The sequence below is a fragment of the Chrysemys picta genome, chromosome 1 (genome assembly GCF_011386835.1).
Source record: "Chrysemys picta bellii isolate R12L10 chromosome 1, ASM1138683v2, whole genome shotgun sequence".
Taxonomy (NCBI): domain Eukaryota; kingdom Metazoa; phylum Chordata; order Testudines; family Emydidae; genus Chrysemys; species Chrysemys picta.
Genome location: NC_088791.1, coordinates 92,183,750 through 92,197,383, shown reverse-complemented (window position 1 = coordinate 92,197,383; position 13,634 = coordinate 92,183,750). Strand labels below are relative to the sequence as shown.

Sequence of the window (13,634 nt, the reverse complement as noted above, 5' to 3'; positions counted from 1 at the left end):
CACTCAGGTGGTAATGATGACCTCGGTGGCTTGCAGCATTTCTAATGGGCATGGCAGGAAGGGGGATGGAGGGGTGGTAGGGTGAGAGAGGGTGGCCAGGCATATGGGATGGGCATGTTAGAGGGGATGGGGGTTAGTCAGACATGGAGAGTGGGGCATGGGATGAGGTGGTCAGGCTTCCAGGGTGGACATGGGGAGTTGTCAGGCATGGGCCAGGGTGGAGAAGGACTGGGGAAGAGTTCAAGCACATGGAGTGAAGGACAATCAAATGTGCAGGATTGGGGAGAGCTCTTTGGTGTACTGGATTATGCAGAATCTTCCGCATTTGAGCCGAATTAGGGTGTCTGTTTTGCTGCACCAAATCTGGTACAGTTCTGCAGGTTAGCGACTCCTTATCTAAATACTCTGTGCCTACTGAAAGCTGGGAGTGAGAAGACCATGAGTTCTGATCTCCTCTCTACTGATTGCCATTTATATTTCAATGCATTTATAGCTCATAATACTGACCAAAGCATTGTAACCAAACCCTGGAAAGCAGTCAAGTATTAGCCTTCTCAATCCCCATTTTTCAAATAAATTCACAGAAACTTTGCACAGACAGAATTGGGAATAAAAACCAGATCTCTAATATGGCAGACTCAAGTCTTTTCTTGTCATACTGTCTTTCAGACTGAATGTGCCAAATCTGTGTGCTTGGGTTACCCTGTCTAACCACTAGACCACATTTCCCTCCCAGAGCCAGGGACAGAATTTAGGATGTGTGGTTGGCAATGTTTTGCTGCTGTCTAGTAAATAGTTTGTAACTCCTTGGCAAAATGTGTGTAAAGTCCCCCTCTAGTGGTTAATCCACACAGATGGAAACAGTTAACTTCTGTGTCTCAAGTGGTAGAGGTCTGTGGTGGGGATGTGAAGGCCCAGGGTTTAAACCTTGCTTCTGATTCAGTCAGAGGGAGTATTGTGTTGTTGCACGTGGTATAGTATGGTTTTCCATTTTTCTTTAAAAAAACAAAACTAACTTATTTAATTAAGATGGTGTGACCACATCCTTTAAAACAGGTTTTATAATTAAAAACAGTTATGTGTCAGTTATGGTATGACATGCCACAAAATCCAGGTGCTTCACATATTGCTTGTTTGTCATGCATTTGGATTGCTGGTGTTCCACATTAGCCGGTTTGAAGTTTGTGAGGCATAGGATGGGATGTGGCAGGGGGGATTGGGGAATAGTCAGGCTCCCAGAGTAAGTAATGACAGCGGGAGATGGAGAAGTGGTCAGATTTGCAGAGTGAGGGGTGGCAGAAGGGGTTGGGGGTGTAGTCAAATGTGGGAATAGGGGAGTGGTCAGGCAGGCAGGTGACAGCCATTATGGAGGGAGAATGGGGGAGCGGTCAGCTTCATGGAGTGGAGCACAGTGGAAAATGATGGTGATCCTTGTGAAAGATAGTGGAAGGAGATGACATGTCTGAGATATGTAACGGAGTGGGTAGTATTGCAGGGTGATGGGCCACAGGAGGACTGTTCTTGTGTGTGGGGTTATATAAAGCAGGGATGGAGGCGCATGAAAAGGTGTGGGTGGGCTCAACAGCAAAGGAAAGTCATCAGGGTCAGCAGTAAAGGAGGTTGGTTAATCATGTGGGATAGGAGGGGTACAATTAGGCATGTAGAGCACAAAAAGGCCAATGAAAGGGCTGGCTATGCCTGCAGTACAGAGAGGTAAGAGCACCTCTCAGGTACAGAGGATGGTGCAGAGGAGACAGTATGCAGGATTCAGCTGGAGATAGTAGTCTTTTATGTGGGGTTATGCAGTGAGGATCAGTGGTCAGGTAGAGAGTCACAGCAGGGATAGATTAGGCTGGTGAGTCATCAAAGTGAGGAGCTCTGGAGGGGAGGTATGTGGGGTGTGGCAGGTTAGATGGGTGTGGGGGAAGCAGGGGTGGTGAAAATCTGAAATGAGCTCCAAGGGGAGCTTAGTGAGTCTGGGGGATCAGAGAAGAGTTATGGAGCCTTTTCCCTGCAAAGTCAGTGGCTCCAACCAGGCCTCTGGTCAGTAATGACATGAGGTGCAGATTTGTTGTGGCATTTTTAATCAAAAATCACAGAGCAGTCATAGTAAATTTAGTAAAAATCATGGGTTTAAGGGGAAATGGCATGTAAAGTCCTGGATAGGAGTCATGAGGTATGAGTCATGACAGAGCAACGGCCAGACCAAACCTGAGCGGTACTGTGGCTCTGTTTCCCAGGTTGCAACACCCTGGAGCAGGGAACCAGACCCAGCCCTGTGGGACAGGAGCTGCTGCTTCAGAGTGAGTGTGGGGCAAGCCGGCTCTGCAGCCCCTGTGCCTGAGACCTGGCCAGGATTAGGGTTGCTGTGCCAGGACGGAGGATGCTGCTGTGTGTTGTCAATGCCCCCTCACTCCCGTCTGAAAAGGCACAGTGTCTGTCACATTGTCACCACCGTAACAATCCTGCAGCCCTCGTAGTGACTGAAAGTCATTCTCAGTGTGAAATAGGTCAGGAGTCCTAGTCCAGTTCTTGTTGTAACCTTTGGCCACCCCCCATTTGGCCATTTTGTGGGGTGTCTGGGCAGGAAGGCTAAGGATGTAATAGAATGGAGGCTGAACTCCTCTTCCCCCGCCAACTCCTACTGGTCCCTTGAGAATAGGGTTGATGCAAGTGGCAGAGGTTGGGTTAGGTGATGTGTACAGGAAACTTTCATAGCTGCTGCTCATGCTGTACTCGGTGTGTGGGTAAACAGGAGTTCAAAGCGCTGCCACAGCATTTTTTTGGCTTGTTGCCACTAGCTTTGCAATGACCTGCCAATGTTTGATTGCTCTCACCATGGTCCCCAGTGGGCCAAGTCTATGGGCAACTGCTTTATTTTCATATCCTTTGCCCACCCCTGAGATAGAACAAACTCTTTGGCCTGAGGGCCACATCTGGGTATGGAAATTGTATGGCGGGCCATGAATGCTCACAAAATTGGGGGTTGGGGTGCAGGAGGGGGTGAGGGCTCCAGCTGGGGGAGTGGGCTCTGGGGTAGGGCCAAAAATGAGGAGTTCAGGGTACAGGAGGGGGCTCCGGGCTGGGCAGGGGGTTGGGGTTCAGGGAGGGGGGTCTGACTGGGGGTGCGGGCTCTGGGGTGGGGTTGGGGGTGCAGGAGGGTGCTCCGGGCTGGGACTGAGGGGTTCAGAGGGCGGGAGGGGGATCAGGGCGGAGGGTTGGGGCACAGGAGGGGGTCAGGGGTGCAGGCTCCGGGTGGTGCTTCCCACAAGGAGCTCCCAGAAGCAGTGGCATGTTCCCCTCCAGCTCCTACGCAGAGGGGCAGGCAAGCAGCTCTGCGCACTGCCCCATCCGCAGGTGCCGCCCCTGCAGCTCCCATTAGCCATGGTTCCAGGCCAATGGGAGTTGCAGGGGCGGTGCTTGGGGCAAGGGCAGTGTGCAGAGCCCCCTGGCTGCCCCTACGTGTAGGAGCCGAAGGGGGGACATGCCGCTGCTTCCGGGAGCCACGTGGCACCATGGCACATGCAGAGCGAGGCAAGCCCACGACCCCGCTCCCCAGCTGGAGCGCCAGAGTAGGACAAGCCCTGGACCCTGCTCCCTGGCGGGCGCTTGAGGGCCAAATTAAAATGTCTGAAGGGCTGGATGCGGCCCCCGGGCCGTAGTTTGACCACCCCTGTTCTATCTGATATGGCCAATAACTCCCTCTTCCTCTACATTCTCTCCTCTCTGGATTTTTGTGATTCTGTGTTCTCTTGCCTTTCTAGCCTTTCTTGTTGCTGCTTCAGTGTCTCTGGTGGTAGCTTCTCCACTTCCTCTCCCTCTCTTTGTCATGTCCCCGAAGGTTCTTTGGCTAGGGGTCTTTGTCTCCTTCTTTACTTCCTCCTTGGGTTACCTTTTTCTTTCTCATCACTTCAACTATGTGGATCATTCCTAAATCTACCTCTTCCTGACAACAAACCAAACTCTTTGGTCAAAACTCAAGTCCATATCCTCCCCTCTCCAAGCCTTCCCTTCTCTATCATGGTTGATCATCCCAGCCTTACAATTTCATTGTTACATTTATCTCCTCTCTCTCTTGACCTACACCCAGGTTGTTGATAAATCCTCCTGGTTCTTCTATTACAACCTCTCTGATATGCGTCCGGTCTCCTCCATCCCTTCTGCTAAAAGCCCTTGTCTGTACATTGATAATCTCTTGCCTCGTTCATTACAGTGGCCTCCTCTCTGGCCTCGTTGGTTCTTTCCTCCAGTCCATCCCAAATGCTGATGCTAAAATAGTCTTTTTCCACTTGTTGCTCGGACGATGCCATTCTTCTCTTTGAACTTGACCTCTGGCTTCCCATCACTTGGGGCAGGTACCTGCTTCCCAACCTCACCTTCAAGGCCCTGCCCAGTTTGGCACCTCCCTGCATTTCTTCTTACTCTCCCCCTGGCTCCTTTTGTTCTGTTCAAGCTTCCTGTTTCACTGCTCTCTTTGTAGCCATCTCCAGCTCTAGCTTTCATACCTTCTTCCACTTTCCCCTGGAACAGTCACCTCATTTGCATCAGGCATATTCTCCCTCCTCATCCAGATCCCTTATAAAGCTGACCTTCTTCCACGGGTCCTAATAAAGAGAATCCTCAAAGAGATTTAAACTATCTGCCCCACTTTACCCCCTGATCCCTGGTGTGTTACATATCTGAGCACTAGTGTCTATCCAGTCTTCCAAGGAAAGACTCCTTGGAGTAGGGGCCATGCCTTTCTCTGTTTCTCTATGTACAATGCAGAGCACGGTGAGGGGCTTCAATAAATGATAATGGTTAGATTCTGCTGCCATTTCTTGCTTAGACATCAAGGGTTTAATTCTCATTTACTGTAAGGCTCCTTCAACCTGTTCTGGTTTTAATATAAAGAATACAGTACTTAAATGGGTGGAAATGGCCTTAATGTAAATAAGAAGTAGACCATATCTCTTGGAAGTTTTGGTGTGGACTTGGAGGGGTGACCCCCCCCCCAACCTTTTCAGTGGCAACCCTAGACTGGGAGTATAAATCATGCCTTGAAGAACGTGGTGGCTTGAATTCCACCTCACTTCCCTGTTTTTGCTCTCACTCTGTTTATCTGCCTCTTCCCCTCCCCCCACACACCAGGTTGAACACCTTTCATGAACATGGCTTCTCTATGTCAGTGTGGATCTGTGGGCTTTAACAGATCTTTCCTGGCACAGAATTCCAGGGTGCCTCCTATCTCTCTCTGCTACTCCTATGCACTTGCTAAGATAGCAGTGTGGGTGTGGCGAGTGGGCTATTCCTGGTTTTGCACCAAAGCTGCAGCAGATGGACAATGCAAATGTAACTGTTTGAATCTAACCCATTTCAGTTGAGAACAGGGCCTTCTAAGTCTCACTCCTCACAAATCTAAGGTAGGGGGAATATTGGCCCCTTTGTATGGTTAACTTGCTTGCATTCATAGAGTCATGGAAAATAGGTGAAAGAGAATGGATCTGGTCTTTTTCCATCCTTGGCCAATGAAGGATTGTTCTCTACAGTGTCTTCCCCTAGGCTCTGTTCATTCCATGTTAAATGATGGGGCTTTCACCACTTTCCTTAGGAGAATATTCCATAGTCTAACAGGTGTCCCCGCTAGGAAACATTTTCCAATAGTCAGCCTGAAATTCTCTTTGCCCAGTTTCATCCTTGTACTTTTATTTGTAACACACAAATCAATTCCTCAGCTGCCATGGTGCTCACATCTCTCAAATACTGTAGACAGTTTACCTATATTCCCATGGTATCTGAACCCCGCATCTTACACCAGGTTAAAATCTAACCCAGATAAGTAGTGATCAAAGTTGCTTATCATCTGATGGTGGCTTGGTAGCCTGCATTAAATTAGTTAGTGGGGGGAAATTCTGAGTTAATTTTCTATTGAACATCTGCCATCACAATTTTCACTAATTGACTTCCATGCTGGCCAATGGCATACCGTGACATTTTTAGTCAGGCAGGCACTTCTACACTTGCATGCAAAATTGTATCCTTGATGTGGCGTGACCTCGCACGTACGGTACATACAGGGTCATGCTGTGCAGAAGATGCCATTTTATTCTTCAAAACGGCATCCTCCATGTGCATTTGGGGACTGGATGGAATCCTCTTGCAGGCATGGCTGGTCCTGGGGAATGCCATGCATGTATTGCGTGCACAGACAACATGCTACTCTTGTTGGCAATCTAAGCAGAGAGCTTGGACTGAATGGGCCAGTGGGAATGAATTCCTTTTCACCCCATTGGATGGTCTCCTGCAAATCAACATTGTGGCATATAGGGAGGGGGGAGATGCATGGGTGGCAAGTTTGCATTGCTGCTGCCTCCCACGATGTAGGTAAATAAAATATTTTGGTGTCTAAGGCAGGCAGTCTGGAACATTTTGCTAGTGCTAGATTCACTTAAATACTGCACTGCTACTTTGACAGTAAGATCTGTAATAATTGGCTTTGTCTTTTTCTCTCTGCAGACGCTATAATGGAGAGACAGAAAAGGAAAGAGGAAATAGAGAAGGGACTTCAATTCATTCAGTAAGTCAGCAGGTTCACTGCTATTTTCTTTGGACTTTGGAGATAGTTCTTACAACATATGGTATAAGGAGAAATAACATTTTCTTTTAATTCTGTTCACTAGTCCAGGGCTGATGCTCGGAAAGGTCCAGAGAGCATTTATCCTGATCCTTCCAAGTGTTGCTAGTCCTGCAAGATATCCAAACTTAAAATCACGTCATTCCAATTCCCATCTTGGTTTTGCCCACTACTGGTATTCCAATGTGATCTTAATAGCCAGTGTAGCAGTAATAATAATAATAATAGTAACGCTCTGCACTTCTTCAAAGCCTTCCATCTGAGGATTTCAAAGCATTGGTCAAGCATTGATAATTTAAGCCTTTCACTCCCTCAGTGAGATAAGTAAGTAGTAGTATCTCCATTTGAGATATGAGGAAACCAAGGCAGAAGGGGTGCCAAATGTCAGAAAAAGAATTCCGATCCCTTAACTGCCAGTCCTGGGATTTAATTTCCAGACCATCCTTATGTGACTATCCATGGACTGCTAGAGTTTGAGATGAAAGTTTGTACAGTGTTTGGAAGCTAGGAGTCTTAGTTGCTTTTACATGGAATACAGCTTTGTATTCTTTCGCCAACAGTTGAGTTAGCAAATGCTGTAAACTCAGGTCAAAATTCCAGTGTGTGTAAGAGAGAAGCAAGGTGGTAATGAGAATTGTGTTGGTGTAATGGAAAGCTGAGAGGGCTAGTTCTCCAATAGCATGTAATGTGTATTTGTACTTCCAATGGATCAATTTGTGAGATATAGGACTTTAAAACCATCGCTGGTGCCTTGGCCTTACAGTGCTATTTTGGCCCTAGTTCTGCCAGACTCAGTATGGGGGGCTAATGATGCTTTCCTGCTTCACAGGGGAAGTTGTGAGGCTTAATTTGTTCATATTTCTAAAGTGCCTTGAGATCCTCATCTGGAAAGTGCTGAAGAAATGTGAAGTAGTATTCCTGAATCTTGGAGCAGTGTAAGTTTTCATTTAATGGCTTGGTTCGAGGGATCACTGCGGAGGAGGGGCTTTCAAATTTTAGTGGCCTGATGATTCCCTCGCCCCCACTTTACTTATGAAGTCCATGCAAATTCTTCTGGCTAATTTTAAGGCGCAATAATTGATGAGCTCTAGAAGAGAGTCCGGTGTATCTGGCTAATGAGATGATTATGATGTAGTGTTCCAAGGGTGGACAGGGGTTAGAAAGGTATGGGGGAAATTATGGGCTTTTTGGGGGACTTGGCATTCTCTTCCCTGAAGAAAAGAAACACTGTGGATCTGGGCTTTGGTGCGTTGATCAAGGGGAGGGAACATGGGTTATCCTGTGATGGTTAAACAAAAGACACTTTTTATTGAAGGTGACTGGATGAGCTAAGGATTGGGTTTGGGATATGGAGTCTTTCACCTCTGGGTCACTTGTTCTAGTCTGGTCCGATCTTGAGAGTGACCAAAAGTCCTTACTGTCAGATTGCTGTTTGGTCTGTATGAAATGGCATAATCTCAGTCCTGTTGTGGGACATGTGTTCTCACCACATTAGCCACCCAGCACTACTGGCCCCCTGGCTGATGGTCTCTGCAGAAAAGGCAAGGATTGATGGCCTATGGAGCCAGAGCTCCTGTGAGGTGCTCACCCCTGGGGAGGGTTTAGATCAGAGTTCCCACTAGGAACTTTTCTTGTGGCCACAACCTCCTGGGCTTGGGGTGGGGTGGGAGGGAGGCAAAGTAGCGGCCACTCCCCCACCCTATTGCTCCTGGATGCCCTGCCTTGGTGTTGGTTGCTGGGGCCGCCAGCAGGGGTTGCGCCCTGCCCCCCTTTGGAGACACGGGGTTGGGCCCTGCCCCCCTTTGGAGATACCTGGGACAAAACACTGGAGGAGCATTTCTCCACGTTCCCAGGGGTGGTGGAGCTCAGTCTTTGGGGTTCAGCCCTGGGGAGGTGTGGTGGGTGAGGGGCTTAAGATTCCAGTTCCGGGCTCCAGCTGTGCAGCAGTAGGCCCCAGACTCCGGCAGCTGGGCTTCAGGCTCTAGCCCCCCCGCTGCCTTCCTTGGCCCCCCCATCCAGGGATTAATCAGTCTCTGACTTGCCAGGGCTGAATAGGTCTGCTGTGAAAAGTGATACTTGTATGTATGTTAATATCACTTTTCACAACAGACTTACTAGCTAGCAATAAATAAATTACAATGATTTGGATGTGTATATGTGCATATTTATTTGGTTTTCCTAAAGCTAATTAAGTATTTTAGGAAAAAGTGTGAGAGAGGCCACCAAATATTTTGTCCTGAAAAACCTCTGGTTTAGACCCTTTGTCAGGGGGAAGCGTGGAAGAAGCTTGCTGTGCTCTGGCCTTACTTGTTCTGTTGCTAAACAGAGGAATTCAGCGTTCTGAGACTACCGATCCAACATCTTTCACTGGTGCCAAATTCTCTTAAAAATTGATGTTGTTTTATAAAAACGTTTTATCATGACAATATCTGTTTGGATCACAGATTGAAACCTGGCTGTCTGAATGCAGCCCCCAGAGCAGCTGGTTTGCATAGGGAATAGCCATGAAAATGCAGTCTCCTAAATTAGTCAGATTGTAAACTCTTTGGGGCAGTGACCATCTCTTGTTGTGTGTGTCCGGTGCTTAGCTCGGTGGTGCACTGATCTCTAACTGGCCTTCTTGGCATAACAGCAGTACGAGTAATCGATAGTAAATGTGGAGTAAATGCGTAATGAGATCCATAACGCAGAGCCAGAAAGACTGCCTCTTTAGTTGAGGGAGATGCATGTGCTTGCACAGATCCATGTTTCATGAAACCTTCCTCTTCTTCTCTTCAGGTCCACATTACCCCTAAGCCAAGAAGATTATGAGGTAATTTAAGATTTGTTTTTCTGAAGGCGTTTGAAACCACATAATGGTAGCTTTCGGTCAATACGTGTTGCCCTCTTGCACAGATGTTATAAATTCATGTCCTTGCATTTGAGAGCCAAGAGGGGCTAGTTATGTGTGGGAGTGGTCTAGTGCCATTTGTCTATAGTGGAAGATCTTTAAGGGGGAGAATACTGGGAGGAGTTAACATCTAAGAGAGGGGGAATTTGGATGATGGCACTTAGCCTTAAGAGGGAAGGAGATTTGGTTGAATTAGCCTCCCCGCTAGGTGACAGATGGAATTTGAGGATGGGGAATTAATTTCTTGACAGGAGGACTTGACTTGAGGAAACACGTGAAGGTGAATGAGGGGTTGGGGAAACCCCTCTCAGTTTTTGGGCATGTTGTACAGGAGGTCAGACTGGATGATCACAGTGACCTGTTCTGGCCACGGAATCTATGAATTTCTACTCCACTCTGTTTATATTCTCTCTCCACCCAGGCCTTTTTACAGAAGCTGGTGCGGAACCTTTTTGCAGAGGGGAATGACCTGTTCCGGGAGAAGGACTTCAAGCTGGCACTGGTGCAGTACGTAGAAGGGCTGAACGTGGCGGACTATGCAGCCTCGGACGAGGTGACCATCCCAGTGGAGCTCCTATGTAAGCTGCACGTCAACCGGGCTGCTTGCTACTTTGCCATGGTGAGCACCTACCAGAGCCATTCCCAAGAACTGGACAAAAAACCTCAGGAAGTGGGGAGACCCAACAGATGGCCATGCATAAGATGGGGGTTTGGACTGATCCCGTCCACTCTTCCTGCCTCCAGCATGGGAGGAGGAATGCAGAAAACTCGGAACTCTTCTCATTATGACATAGGTGTCACAAGATAAAGACAGAATACATGAGGAGGTGCCCTTACAGGCCTTGAGAGTGCACTAATATAGATCACAGTGCTGTGGGAGAGGTTGAGGTGCTGTGGAGTTCTGAACTATAAAGGGCCAGTTCCTTCAGGTATTTCATGATGATGATGCAATCTTGGGGAGCGTTGCTCTGTAAATTATTCTTTCTCCTGCGCTTGAGGAAAATACATTTAATCTAGATCTGGTATGAACATGGTGGGTGTGGGGGTTTCCATAGAAAATTTTGAATTTGAAATATTTCAACCAAAAACTGAAATATGTTCATTCTGAAATGCTGCAGTAGTAGCTCATGGGAGCTGTAGTTCAAGGGCCTCATTCTCTATACACCAGGTTCCCTGGTCAGACTACATCTCCCATAATACACCTCAGTCTCCCCTCTTGGTAAGTGGAGGTGGTGCATCATGGTAGTGTCATGATCACAATGAGTCATGGAAGGTGAAGTCTGCCTGGGAACTCAACCCAGAGAGGAGTATAGGAACATGTGGTACCCAAACTACCGCTTCCATGAGGCATTTCAGAACTAAAATATTTCATTTTTTGTATGAAAAACAAATAAATATTTTAGATTTCAAATGTTCAATTTTTCAATGGGAAACATTAGAGTTTTCTGTGGAAATAGGACATTTTGCAAAAGTTTTGTTTAGTGAAAACCTAATTTTCTGTCAACACCCCCCCCCCCCATCCCAAATCAGATGAAAAAATTTCTACTAGCCCTAACTTCATAAGTCTCTCAGCAAAGTATGCCATGAGCCCCTGGTCCCCTCCTAGTTAAATTGCTGGCATCCATTATAACTCCTTCTCCTAAAGACAGATTTAATAAAACATTACAGGTCAAGAAAAGGGTTATTAGCTGCAGTGTCTCTGGAGATAAGATGAAAAATGGAGGCAGTTGTGGGGAAATTTTCTCTTCTTATCCCCTGGCTACAGGGCCACCTTCTTCTGAAGTATCAAGCATTGGTGGAGATAAGCTCTTGAACTAAATAGACCAGTGATCAAAGCTGGTATGGTAAGTGAAAGGATGCTGGATTGGGTGGACTATTTATTTATTTGAACTGGTATGGCAGGATATTGTACTAGATGGATCAGTGCTGTGATCTGGTATGGTAGTATATTCTATATTCCTGTCTAACTGGTTTTAAACGTTACCCTTCCAGGATCCCAATGTGGTCATACCAGATACTCTTGCAGTAGAGGTTTCAGTCAACCAGTAGGATTTCTTCCCTTCAGATGCCCATTTCAAAGTTGTTATAGGTGTGGGACTGGTAGGCACCCTCTATTATTAAGGTTGCTTCCATCCCGTTATAAGATCCTGTTTCAAGTTGCTTATAACTTTGCCAGACTAACTGTTCAAGCTGAAATTTTCCACACTGGGTGTCTGCCTTTGGCTGAATGTTTTGGGAAAACTTCAGCTCAAACGGTGCAGCTGTTTCCGAGAACAAGGCGAGGGGAAAAATTATGTTTTGCCCATGTTCAAAATTGCTGACAAGCTTTTCTTTAAGATGCTCTTGCTCCCTTGTGCTTTGGAGCGGGGACTTAAATTTGGCAGCGAGATGGCCTTTGTGACAGGGAGGTGTCTTTTGCCATCCCTAGGAAAATCTAGCCCACTTTTAAGCTTTTGAAAAATTCTAAGTTTGCACATACCCAACTGAGACATGCTGAAACGTTGTAACAAAATTCCCAAAGGTTCTGTGGGCACTGAGCTTGCTCTAGCCTAGGGCTGAGCAGGATTTTACCTGTAATTACTGCTCCTTGATGCTATGAGCTAGTCTGGAGCCAGGCACTGGAGCAAAGGGCCTGTCTCTCCTGTGCTAACACTGAACCCTCTTTGCTGGGCCCATGCAGTGTGGAAGAAGCTGACTGATTCAAATACAGAAGGAACAACAGCCCGACCTGGGGTGGGGGAAGGGAGAATAGATTGGGACAAGGAGCCTGATGGGAGGGAGACTGGGACTGCAGGCAGGTGAGGTGGGAGAAGGAAACTGAGACTGGAAATTGGGGTAGAGAGAGACTAGTACTGGCTGTGCAAGTAGACCGGAACTGTGAACTAGTGGGTTGAGGGGGAAGTAGCTGTGTGAGGAGAGGAGACCGATCTGACAAGGAGCCAAAGTGCAATGGGAGAACCGAGATTGGCTGGGTAAAGAGACTGGAACAAGAAGCTTGTGGGGGATGATGCTGTGATTAGTCTAGGAATTTGGGGTGGGAGACTGGAACATGGGTGGGAATGACTGGAGGCCAGCATGTGGGAGAGACCGGATGAGGAGCTTGGAGGGGGAACTAAGACTCTTTCAGCAAGGAGACTAGGGACAGTGATCTAGGGGGGCTCTGGGATTGGTTGAGCAGGGGTGGGGGGAGATTGAAAGTTGGGGGGACTGAGACAAGGAGTCCAGTGGGAGAGACTAGCACTGGCTGGGCAAGGAGGTTGGGATGAGAAGCATGAGGAGTGGAGACTGGGACTGGCTAGGTATGCAGAGAATGGGACTGGGATGAGGAATGAGGGGTGAGAAAGAGACGGGACTGGGCCAGGTGTGGGCTGGAGGGGCCAGGGGCAGAAGGGGTTAAGCTTGGAGGAAGTGGGTGGAAAAGTCTGTGCTTGCTAGATAATACTCCCCTCCAGAGCCTGAAATGGAACGTAGGATTCCTGAGTCTCAGCATTCCTCTGCTGTCAGCAAATATCTGTGAAATCCACTGACTGTCTCATCTCCCTGGAGTGCTGGTACACAAAGAGGATGACAACCTACTTCTGCTATCAGTTACTCCACTAGCTCAAGTGGCAGAGGTCTGTGATATAAATCTAAAGTTTCCAACTCTGCTGATGACCCTTAGATACCAAGCTCAGAAGGATCCACTGTGATCATCCAGTCTGACTTCCTGAATAACATAGGCCGTAAAAATCCCCCAAAGTAACTCTATTTGAACTAGAGCATATCTTTGGAAAAAAATCAAATCATGTTTTAAAAATGCTCAATGACGGAGAATCCATGATCCTTGGTAAATTGTTCCAGAGGTTAATTACCCTCACTGTTAAAAATTTATCAATATGATGCCACATGATAGTATTTGATTTGCCTTTTTTAAACCTAGGAAATTACACACACACATGTTAAAAAAAAAAACATCATTAAGTGGTTAAGTCAAGCATTCAAAAGTTAAGAAATACCTGACTTATGGTTGCTTGTGTGATCTTAATTTGGCCCCCGTGTGCCTGGCATTATTAGGCAGTCTCTAGTTACATGTTTGCATACTAACTTTTCCACACAACTCCTGCCTCATTCAGTGTGTATGGTGCACAGAAC

General features: G+C 47.2%; 1 protein-coding gene across 14 annotated transcripts in view; it reads left to right on the top strand.

The window, feature by feature from the left end:
* The window catches only part of ZC3H7B (zinc finger CCCH-type containing 7B), a 91,580-nt gene that overhangs the window by 25,370 nt on the left and 52,576 nt on the right, over positions 1–13,634 (top strand). For 9 of the 14 annotated variants that reach the window (XR_010595810.1, XM_065579092.1, XM_065579060.1 and 6 more), the window contains 2 exons: positions 6,496–6,556; positions 9,925–10,122. Coding sequence is in view for 13 of the 14 variants with exons in the window: in XM_065579092.1 (XP_065435164.1) it covers positions 6,496–6,556; positions 9,925–10,122 (259 nt within the window). In the remaining variant the exon portion in view is untranslated. Of the gene's footprint in view, positions 1–6,495; positions 6,557–9,391; positions 9,426–9,924; positions 10,123–13,634 lie in introns of all 14 variants that reach the window. The other 5 variants (XM_065579322.1, XM_024100021.3, XM_024100022.3 and 2 more) reach the window with 1 other exon arrangement.